The sequence below is a fragment of the Balaenoptera musculus genome, chromosome 1 (assembly GCF_009873245.2).
Source record: "Balaenoptera musculus isolate JJ_BM4_2016_0621 chromosome 1, mBalMus1.pri.v3, whole genome shotgun sequence".
NCBI classification, from domain to species: Eukaryota; Metazoa; Chordata; class Mammalia; order Artiodactyla; family Balaenopteridae; genus Balaenoptera; species Balaenoptera musculus.
The window spans coordinates 57,552,261-57,563,924 of NC_045785.1; the positions used below are offsets into that span (position 1 = coordinate 57,552,261).

The 11,664-nt window shown below is 38.7% G+C and overlaps 1 protein-coding gene across 2 annotated transcripts in view; it reads left to right on the top strand.

Annotated features, from left to right (window-relative positions):
- DYNLT5 (dynein light chain Tctex-type family member 5) overlaps positions 1–10,346 on the top strand; it is a 32,443-nt gene extending 22,097 nt beyond the window's left edge. Inside the window, exons 3-5 of one of the 2 annotated variants that reach the window (XM_036844907.1) lie at positions 56–195; positions 6,412–6,536; positions 8,139–10,346. In XM_036844907.1, coding sequence (XP_036700802.1) covers positions 56–195; positions 6,412–6,536; positions 8,139–8,342 — 469 coding nt within the window. In that variant the 3' untranslated portion in view covers positions 8,343–10,346. The remainder of the gene's footprint in view (positions 1–55; positions 196–6,411; positions 6,537–8,138) is intronic. The other variant, XM_036844985.1, reaches the window with a different exon arrangement.
- Positions 10,347–11,664: the final 1,318 nt, after the last annotated feature.

The window sequence follows — 11,664 nt, forward strand, 5'->3', positions numbered from 1 at the left end:
GTTTTGCTATTATTGTTATAGTAACTGTTGAAATTTGTTTTCTCCTTGCTTTTAGCTCTCTGAGTACAGTGTCTTATATGGATGAACCTAGCCAGCGTGAAGATACCTCTCACCTCACAGTTCAGATGGAAAACACCTACCAACTGGGTGTGTTATTTGATCACTCCATCCTATTTAAGACTTCTAATTTCATGGGTAATATTTACTTAAAATAATATCTGATAACCTGGCATTATCTTCAATGCTAGCACAATGTAAGGGATCTTAATTAATTGGGTGATTTGGTATTGCTTTAATTTCTTCCTCTGCAAAGTGGGACCAGTATCCATTGCCTACTTTTCTTTATCAGTATTTTCTAAATACCAAGCAAGTGACTGGGCGGCACTGAGGTGTAGTGCGTATTACTGAATTAAGGAGTTCATTGGGTATTTCCAGGTTATCTTGTGGAGTTTTTTATATCTACTTGAGTTAAATGAAAGAGATATGCATTAAAGTTTTACCAGACAAAACCAACCAAGGTTGCTGATGGGTGGAGAAAAAAAGCCTTAAGGCAAAGGCAAATGATTCCTCATCCCCTGTTGACAGAGATGTTTACCTTTCCCGCAGAGGTTTTGGGTCTTTGAAAACAAAAATCTTTGCACCTGCCCCTATACTCCAGGTGGAGTCCGCAGTGACTATCATTCCCCATTCACATTTCCTCATAGAACTACTTGTTTTCTCTAAATGCGTACCTTCTCACTATTATCTGGATCCATATATAATTACTGCTGTATAGAAATTCCGCAGAGACTTACCAGTGACCAAAGGAAGACTCCATGGGCCAGAGTGGTTTCATCGGTGGTCAGTTAACCTCAGGAAAATTATAGACCATCAGCACATCTCATTAGGCCTTCTAGCCGGTTTTCTACAGTAATTCCCAAGACGACATGGATTATAAGGCTCCATAATTAGTCTTTCTAGTGGTATTTTCACAGTGCCTATGGTAGACAACTAATATTCCTGCCAACCAAGATACATTTATACTCCTTCTGGTAGCCTTACCCAGTTTCCTTTGGGGGAGCCCGACCACTGCCATCATTATCACTTTTGGCCCATAGTATCCTGCTGAAGCTGACACTGGCTTCAGAGATGGAACGGTGACTGATTTGGGGATTTGATCAAGGCCATCAAAGCCTTTGAGGTTCAATTCAGAAAATGTTGTTTGGGCTGTTGAAGAAGCAGTTCATATCCTGAAACTTGAAAGAATAAGGGCTTATGGCAGCTTTGGCCGTCTTGCCCTCACATGAAGCCTGAGACCAAGTCCTACATCCAGCTGTGTACTCTTAGACTTTTCAGTTAGGCAAACTAAGTTTGGGTCAGGTTTTCCTGTACCTAAAGAGCTTTGCCATTTGGTGCCTATGACTCTGGGCTCTGCATGCTGGAAGGCTTTGAATCTGATTTTCACAAGATAAAGCATTTGAAATATGAAGCCCTGTGTTTCTTCTTCAAAAGGGTCTATTTTCATAACATTTCTCCAAATAAACTAAATTGTCTAATCAGTTTTAGAAGTACTGAGTGTTGAAGCAAGTTAGAAAAGTAATTTTAGAAATAGCTTGGTATAAAGTATTTTCCATATTTTCTTTCAAAAAGTCATGTGAATTATTCTTTTGTGATTAAAGTCTTTTATACATGACAATCCATTTTTAAGCATTTAACTAGCTATTTTGTTAATAATCAAAAATGTATTTCCACTTCCCCTTGTTTCTGGGTTTATTTTGCATCTGAAAGAAGATAGTCTATGGGCCTTTGGCAAAGATTTTCTCCTATCTACACAATGAATACTGACCAGAAGTGTGAAGAAAAAATCAATCACCAGTATCACTGTGTTTACTTTTTCACATGCATCATGTAAACACATCTTAAATGTTTAGCATGTTTGTCCTCCCTTTATCTAAGTAATTACAGCCACCAAGAATGAGATGAATCATAATTTTTTTTTTTTTTTTTTTTTTTATGGCTGTGTTGGGTCTTCGTTTCTGTGCAAGGGCTTTCTCTAGTTGCGGCGAGTGGGGGCCACTCTTCATCGCGGTGCGCGGGCCTCTCACTGTCGCGGCCTCTCCCGTTGCAGAGCACAGGCTCCAGATGCGCAGGCTCAGTAATTGTGGCTCACGGGCCTAGTTACTCCGCGGCATGTGGGATCTTCCCAGACCAGGGCTCGAACCCGTGTCCCCCGCATTGGCAGGCAGATTCTCAACCACTGCGCCACCAGGGAAGCCCAATCATAATTTTTAAAAAGGGGGAATGGAAGAATGAAAATATATTTCTCACAATAAAAGCCACTTACCTCTTCCCATTAATTAATTACTGAAACATGAGTACAGAAGAAAATACGGGCTGTAGGGTCCAATGTATATGAATCTCAATACTCATTTCGCCCATTCCTAAATAAATGATGTTTGAGCAAGGGATTCAGCATCCTTGAATCTCAGTTTCTTCATCTGCAAGTAGGGATAATAGTCCACACATCGTAGGGATACTGTGAGAATTAAATGAACTATTGTATTTAAATTGCTTCCCCATTCAGTATGTTATTGCTTCTCAAACTGACTGACTCTAGGTCTTCACCTTAGATCACTAAGAAGAAAAGCCTTCTATGACATCCAACATAATTTCCTATTAAGTATGGAATGAGTTCTCCACAGGACTTTTTCTGGAGCAATGACTATAGAGGTACCTGATTTTTTAAAAACACTGACTGTGAGCACCACATCACGCAAGGGCTATAGGGGACCATCTTTGCTGCCACATCGAGACAGTCCACCTGAAGCCAATTATTGAAAAATAGAATCTAAAGACAGAGAGAGAGACATCGTTTGAACTCAACTCCAGTGAGATGAGCGGGCCCTGTCACCAGATGCTCTGTTGGACAGAGTCTGCCAGTCTCTCAGGGCGGACCTTGCTCCACCCTACAGGGTCCTTCCCGCCTGTGGAGGCCTCACTACACCCCTCCTTACACTGTTCTCCATCTTGCTGCCTTCTCAGCAAGAGCAATCCCTATCTCTTTGCTCAGAATAAGGTGGCAACAATAACAGCTACAACACTCTTAATAGCAAAGCTCTAATGAGTGGCTATTTTGTGTGGCAGGCACCGTTCTGAGCATTTTAAATACTTCGTCTCATTTAATCCCAACAAAAAACAATATGTGATCATTCTTATCACTATCCCTATTTGGGAAGCTAAGACACAGATATATTAAATAACCAAATGTTTATCTATTCTCTCTTAAATTTATTTTTATGGACAAGTTTCTCTTTCTTTTTTTTTTCCATCCTGATACTTCTTCAGATCTTTGTTTTTGATTTCTAAAAGCATTTTTTCCTCCTAAAGAAAAAACGTTGCTCTAAAAAAAAAAAGAAATGAAAAAAAGCTTAGGCATTCACATTAGTTGATTCTGAAAGCTTCGGGAGCTTGTTTTGGAAGTCAAATGCTGAATATTGACTCTCTCTCTTTGCCTCTCAGTATCCCAGCCTGAGTAAGGCAATAGATAATTCTGGCTGTATAGGGCCAAGGTCACAAAGAAGTGAGAAAAGAAAAGTTTACTACTATATTTAAAATTCTTTTCAGAATAGAATCTTGTTAATGAGATTAAAAAGACAAACCTGAGCCAAGTGCAGAAAGGGCATTGGTGCATCTGGACAGTGGGAGATACTAGAAACTGGGACTCAGGTGCCCCCAGGACTCCGTCTTTCCAGCCCTAAACTGTGTGAGGCTCCCTCTCTCACCGTGGCCTGGCTGCCTTCCCACTATGAGAAACAGCCTCCAGCAGTTCCTGAGAGTCACATGTCATAACTTTTAACACCAAAAAGAGACTGACTTTTTTTTTTTCCTAGCTCCAATTTAAAATAAAAATTCCAAGAAAGGACTCTAATTGGCCTGGCTTGCGGCAAGTCCATCAAGGGCCAATCAACCATGATCTGGACTTGGGCTCAAAGAAAATGATGGTAGAGCCTAAAGAACCACATGGTTAGAGTGGGAAGAGGACCAGTTCCCTCCATTTGGGAGATGCTGTTCCCAAATCACAGCGAGGAGGACTAGGCGTAGGCGGACAAATATATGCACTGAAGGAATTTACTATTTTCTGAAGGGAACAATGCATACGGTCGCTATAATACATGGCCGAATTAAGTTCCATGTGAATGATACAGGTCAAGTTAAGGTAAATGCCATATGAGTGCTTGGTAGGAGGGAGTGAAAAAGAGAGGTACCAATCTAAAGGACATAGTCTATTTAATTTAGTCCAAGCTGGTAGTATCATTTTTTAATTTCTTAAGTAGGAAGGGAGAAACCACTCTCAAATTTAGCCTCATTTCACTAGCGTATGCAAGTGGAAATCTTCTAAAACATCCACGGGATGGTGACACAGTAAGTATCTGGGAGCTTGCCTACTGGGGCTGGTGCCCTGTCTCTGACCCCATGAAGCAAGAGCAACCAGGACCAACCCTTCATAGGTTTATAACTGCGTGTCGTTCTCCTGTAGAACAGGGATTCCTGCTGACTAAATACTGGGGTTAATTTTCATACTCATTGTATCAGATGTCTCTGTTTTACTTGTCCACATTCATTCCCCAGGCTGATTTAAATTTAATTGAACAATTCATATATAATCATCAAAATAAAAATACTATTAATTGAGCCCCAGGAGGCTGACCTAACTCAACTCTAGGCACGGGCTGTCACCTTCTGGTTAAGTTCAGCCATCGGGAAACTTCAGCAGGAAGAGAGGAGTGTGAACCCTTGCCTTTGGGCTCATCTTGGGCTGTTTGCATCTATCAACAGAAGGACATAAGCTACTCTTAAGGGAGCCCTCTCCACATGGCTCTTCTGGGATCTAGTTCCCTTCTCAGACCCCTCAAGCCTGGGGTTGGGATGGGGGTAACACCCTCACTTTCGCAAGCCTAGGGGGATTGCACGTTCCTTCATGATTTCTTTCATCCCGCTCAGACCTTCCTAAGAAGTCTCTTTATTAAATCCTCCTGGAATGTCCTAACTTTAATGTGCCATATGTTTCCTTAGACCCTGACTGATACAGTCATTAAAAATAAACACTTAAAAGATACTGATGACTATTAAAAATAGAATTGGATATAATTCTTCATCCATGTCAACTCAGCAAATAATGATCGAGCCTCTGTACACCAGGCTCTGGGCACATAAACATGTTGTGCAATGACAGAGAGATGATGAGGTTAATATTCCTGGGAGGTACAAGTAAGATTCCTGGGGTGCAGGATAAGATCCAGCTGAAGCTTTGCTCTGAAAGTGGATTAAATGTGGTTAAGAATTTAAGCTCTCGAGTCAGATAGACCAGGGGGTACATCCCAGCCCTGCCACTGTGTGATTCTAGGCAAGTTACTCAATATATTTAAACCTCTGTTTTCCCATCTGTGAAATGGGGATAACAGTAAGATTCACCCCAGAGATTTATTGGAATATTATACATATAAAGTAATGAATATAAAATACTTAACACGGTGGCTGACCTGTAGAAAATGCTCAATAAAAGTAGCTGTTATCTGCACAATGGTTATTAACGATAAAACGTTTAATTCTATTTGAATTCAGAAATCATACCTTAAACATTTCTTATGACTTTAGCATTGTATTAGACTCTGAGGAGGATGAAATCTGATCTAGCTTACCAGTTCAAGGGAGAAAGGCAAGTATGCCTTAACCATTATCAGCTGGATTAGGAGCCACGCTAGCAGTGGAGACTCAGTGCACTGGGAGTACGGAGAAGAAAGGGATGATTTGCACCTGAGGAGAGGAGGAAGGCTACCTGGAGAAGAAGACATTTGAGCTGGCCTTGAAACATGTGTGGGTATTTCTCAGATGAACAGGATGGGGGAGGAAGAGCAAATGTACACATGCATTCTTGAAAGGACAGATGAAGTCCATGAGGCTGGAGCAGCGCTCGTGTGGAGAGCTGTGGTGGTCGGAGAAGAGGCTGTAGGCTGAACCCTAGACTTTGCCGAGGGAAGCACCGTTTTAAGATCTGGGCATTACCACTCCAGCTGCAGTTTCATAGAGATTGGAGGTGAGAGACGTAAGAGCTGGGGGCCGGTTAGAAAGATGCTGAGATACTGAAATAAGTCATCAGTAGTAGGAACTGGGAAGGAGGATACTTTCAATGTCAGACCTCAACGGTACAGAACACACTCTTGAGGTATCTGGTAAATGGATGAGTCCACAAACCTGTCATCCTCGGCCAGAGAACGTGACTGGAAACCTAACTGGGACCCCTTTTTTCCTTCAGTAGAGGCCATCCAAAAGATTAAATGTCTCCATGTTTCAATACTCTTTCGATAAAGCCATGGGGTCGATGGATGTGATTTGAAATTACTTCTTTGAAAGAAATTCCATCTGTATTTTCAGGTCCTACCAGAAATTTTCCTGTTGTCATTGTCAATCATATTCTGAAAGATGTGTTAACTAACTACCTACAAGAAGAAAAATATGAACCAGAGCTCTGTAGACAGATGACTAAAACGATTTCTGAGGTATGCGTGTGATTTCCCAAAGTGTTAATTATGATGAGAATATTTGCTGAAAGCACAACCCCCTACTTTTTTTTTTTTTAAACATCTTTATTGAAGTATAATTGCCTTACAATGGTGTGTTAGCTTCTGCTTTATAACAAAGTGAATCAGTTATACATATACAATATGTTCCCATTTCTCTTCCCTCTTGCATCTCCCTCCCTCCCACCCTCCCCATCCCACCCCTCTAGGTGGTCACAAAGCACCGAGCTGATCTCCCTGTGCTATGCGGCTGCTTCCCACTAGTTATCTATTTTACATTTGGTAGTGTATGTATGTCCATGACACTCTCTCACCCTGTCACATCTCACCCCACCCCCTCCCCATATCCTCAAGTCCATTCTCTAGTAGGTCTGTGTCTTTATTCCCATCTTGCCACTAGGTTCTTCATGGCCTTTTTTTTTTTTTTTTCCTTAGATTCCGTATATATGTGTTAGCATACTGTATTTGTTTTTCTCTTTCTGACTTACTTCACTCTGTATGACAGACTCTAACTCCATCCACCTCATTACAAATACCTCCATTTCATTTCTTTTTATGGCTGAGTAATATTCCATTGTATATATGTGCCACATCTTCTTTATCCATTCATCTGTCGATGGACATTTAGGTTGCTTCCATGTCCTGGCTATTGTAAATAGAGCTGCAATGAACATTTTGGTACATGACTCTTTTTGACCTATGGTTTTCTCAGGGTATATGCCCAGTAGTGGGATTGCTGGGTCGTATGGTAGTTCTATTTGTAGTTTTTTAAGGAACCTCCATACTACAACCCCCTACTTTTTGATGAAGGCAATTAATTTGCAGTAGCAGTAAAACTGCTTATTTTTATTTTATAAAAATATTTATTAGGTCATATTCTATGTGTGTCTGTGTGTGTGTAAAAAGCCTTTGTCTAATACAATTATTATGTGCATCACTTGCATGTATTCTGTCTAAGAAATGTATAAAACTGCCCCATTTATTTAAAATTTTTTATTGTAAAAAATACATTTTAATAATCATTTTGTCTTCCCCAAGGCACCTTCTTTGTATGCCATCAAATGCAAACATTGTGGCCTTTAAATACCTTTCTATTTTTATCAAGTAAAATGCTGGCACTCCATCAGGTTTTCTCTACTTTCTTTTTTATTACAAACTCTCTAATAAGCATTCACGATTAGTCATATTACAGGAGACTCCAGCTGTATGGTCCCTTAATTAGACATTAACAAGAGGGTATAACTCAAATGCCGACATTCTTTGAAGGGAAGCCATCTCAACATAGATTTTCAAAGAATGTAATAAATCCATTGAACTCTATTCTCTGGATTATCATTTTTCCATGTGCCTTAGAAAATGTAGATTTCTTGCTGGGGCTGTCATTTTGTCCCTAAATGTCCTGTCTTGTGAGGACAGTGCTTGAAGGAAATTATAGCTACCATTCTACAGCAATTACGGAAAGGATCCAAAATGTTTCATGCTGTTTTCTTCAATTAACTCCACTATATTTATGAGGAAAATTAAAACTCTTACCTTTCAATATAACTAAGTGAGGACTTTTTTTTTCCTTTTAATGTCTAGGTTATTAAAGCCCAGGTCAAGGACTTGATGACTCCACGATATAAGCTAATTGTGATGGTTCACATTGGACAACTGACTGGCCACAGCATACTGATTGGAAGCAGATGCCTCTGGGATCCTAAAAATGATACCTTTGCCTCTTACATTTTCAGAAATTCTTCTCTCTTTGCTCTTGCAAATGTCTACACAGTTTACTCTGAGTGACTGAAAACAAGAAATTTAGTTCATACTTTTTAAATCAAGAAATAGGCTGTATCTTTGCACACAAGTTTCACTGCCCAGACGTTTGAGAAAGACTCAACACTAATATTTCAAACAATTGGAAGTTTGGGGACTTTTTCATGCTCTTGTAAGTATGAAAGAGTATACTTACTCTTTGGGGGAGAGAAGGTGGCACAAGAAAGACTCTTGTTTATCCAAAGAAGGAACTAAGTCTTGGTTCTGCTGGATTGTTTTTTCATAGACATAGATTCTTATTAAATATTGCTTTGGGTACTAATTATTTTAATTACACTTTAATTAGAGAGTTAGAATTCCCTGCATTATTTTTTTAATGAAGAGAAGTCTTAAAAAATATGGCTATGTACCCTGACCAATAAATGACGGTAGCATATTCAATGTGGTATACACAAATGATCAATGTTACTCTGTCTCAGTGCTGTGTATAAAAGAATACTGGTTTTCATTTTGTATTTAATAAGTTAAGCAGCATTCATTAACTGCAATTATTGTTATATGTACCTGACAGTTGAAACTACTAATGTAGAATTAATGATTTCATAACAATTATCGTAGTCCCACAGGACTGCTGGCTAAAACTAGAAGCTCTTGTGGGTTGCCTGCACTTTACAAAATTGTGGGAGAACCAAATATTAGCTCTTCAATAATGGAAACAACAAAATGAACAAAGGCTTTTTAGGGCACTGAAGTAGAGCTTGTGATATTAAATATACATGATGCTTAATAGTAAGTGTATCTGTAACATAAAATCGTGTATTGGAAAGAGACACTGCTTTTAAATATACACTGCCTGATACACCTTTCAATAGGTTTCCTAGGCTAACAGACTTTTACACAAAATATATAGCTGGCAGCTTAACAGATAAAACATGTGTATTTACTATTTTGTTCCTATGAATTTAATACTAAAGTGACCCAGTGTGGTTTTGAATGGATGGCACTAAAATTTACAGGGCTGCAATAGCTTATTATTCTGTGGGTTAATGTAGCTTATAACATGGATCATTTTTATGGAGTTTTCAGCCCTTTGTGTGCATGTAAAATGGTGCTGTGACATTGTTCTTGGATGGTAAGTGGTCTGCCTAGAGGACATTTGTTAAAGGTCAAAGATGAAGTGTACACATATGGAGAAAATTAGCAACTCTATAGTCCTAAGGAAAAAATGATGTGTAATTCATATCAAAACGAACTTAACAAATGGGAAAATAGTGCTTTATAGTCATGTACTGATGTCTTATTTTTCCCTCAAGATGACGTGTATTTTTTTTTTTAAGTATACTTTTTAAATCCCTTTTTTTCTCTTTGTTCTGGCTTTTAAGGTAGTGTTTCAAAATGAATTAGTCAATTTTCATTGTTTTTTTTGTTAGTGCCTTAGTGGGAATATGTCTGTGTAATAATTTATCATAACCAAGATTTGTCAATCTTCATAGCCAGTGTTGAATCTGGATTAGATCATAAGTACAGTACATAAATGAGTTTTATATATTCATTATACATTTATGAACATCTCCCCTCTTAGAACAATAACAGGGGAAATCATATAACAATTTTGCATGAATAAATCAGTATGAAGAAAATTTTTTTAGTATGTAGAAAGTCCATTATAAAAATGTCCTTATTTTTTAGAGTTATAAAACCTCAACCATGAGATAACTTCTTACCATCTGTCCTAGGCTGTATAAGGATTCAAAACCTTACAATATGATTGCAGTTAAAAATCAAAAAAAGGAAGCAGTTTGCCAGCATATTGCTGTGTACTGTAATTCAGATAGTCAATGATGAATTCTAGCAATTATATAACAGCATAAGAATATATAGTAAAAACTTACTAATTGTAACTAACTTGGAGGAATGCTGATTATTTAAAAAAGCTTTGTGTTGGGAAATTTTGATAGATGTGTTAGCTAACACCTATTCCAACCAATAAATGTATCAAATTAACATGCTGTATACCTTAAAATTATACAATGTTCTGTCAATTATATCTCAATTTTAAGATAAACATTTTTTGAAAAAAGAAATGACACTAAATTTGAGGGAATTGTTTTACTTGGAAACCCACTGAACTTTCCTGGTGTTTTTTCTTCTCAATAGATGTTCCTAAAGTGTCATCCCTTCCTCACAGCCTTCACTCATGCTTGTGCCTAGCTCAGAACACCCTCCTTCCACTTATAGCAGCTTCCTTCCATTTTCAGCATTAAACTCAGGTCTCAACTTTTCTCTAAATCTTTCTCCATTCATTTCTCCCCTCCCATCCTCACTCTTCTTTCATCACTCTCATGGCTGAGCCCCTGATTCTTCTCTAGCTGAGTTTTGAATAAGAGCTTTGTTTCCCTTACTAGATTGAAAACATCTTGAGTATATGGACCACATATCCTGACAACACCTAAGAATAAAATGTAATACATCTTAACTTTTCAAGAAAGAATCGCAAGCATTGATAGTACTATGCTACATAATTACCAACCAAAAAGGTAATAGGACACAGAGTTCAACCCTAGAGGACCTAGGATCCTATAGGGGTGATAAGTATACAAGTGACCATGGTACAGGCTAGAATATGTTTTCATAAGAAAAGTCCAGAATATCTTTATATAATTAAGGAAATCAGGGAAGGCTTCATGAAGGAAGAAGCACTTATCTATACTATGAAGGTGACAAGTAGAATTTCAACAGACACAGAAGTTCAGAATACAGGAAGAAGTCTAGACTGGATAAAACACAGTGTTCATGAAGATAAGTGGTTGGAACTAAGATTGGTAACCTGAATGTCTGAGTACGAAAATGACACTCAGACCATGGGTAGCCATCAAAGGCTTTTCATTAGGCTGATAGTATACAGGAAGTGACTCTTTAAGAAGATGAATGCTTCAGTAAAGAGCAGGAAGACCACTGAGGAGAGGTGACAGGTAATGAGGGGCTGAACTCAGCGGTGCCATTGAAATGGAAAGGAGAAGACAGTTGTATGAGCATTTTAGGGACAAAGTCTACATAATCAGGCAAAAAGGAAGGAGTCAGAGGTAATTAAGGCCAAGTGAAAAGGTGGTTGAAAGTTTCAAGCTCTGATGTTTGCAGCCTCAGATCTGAGTCCTTCCATCCCAGTCACTAGTTAAGTGATCTTAAATAAATCACCAACCCCACTAAGCTGCAGCTTCCCCATCTTAAAGTACAGTAATGATAGTTCTGGTACCTACCTCACAGGGTTTGGGTGAGAATTAAATCCATATGTTAGCTAAGCTCTTCACCGCACCATGCCTAAAAGGAAGCCCTATGATTGCAGCTCCTA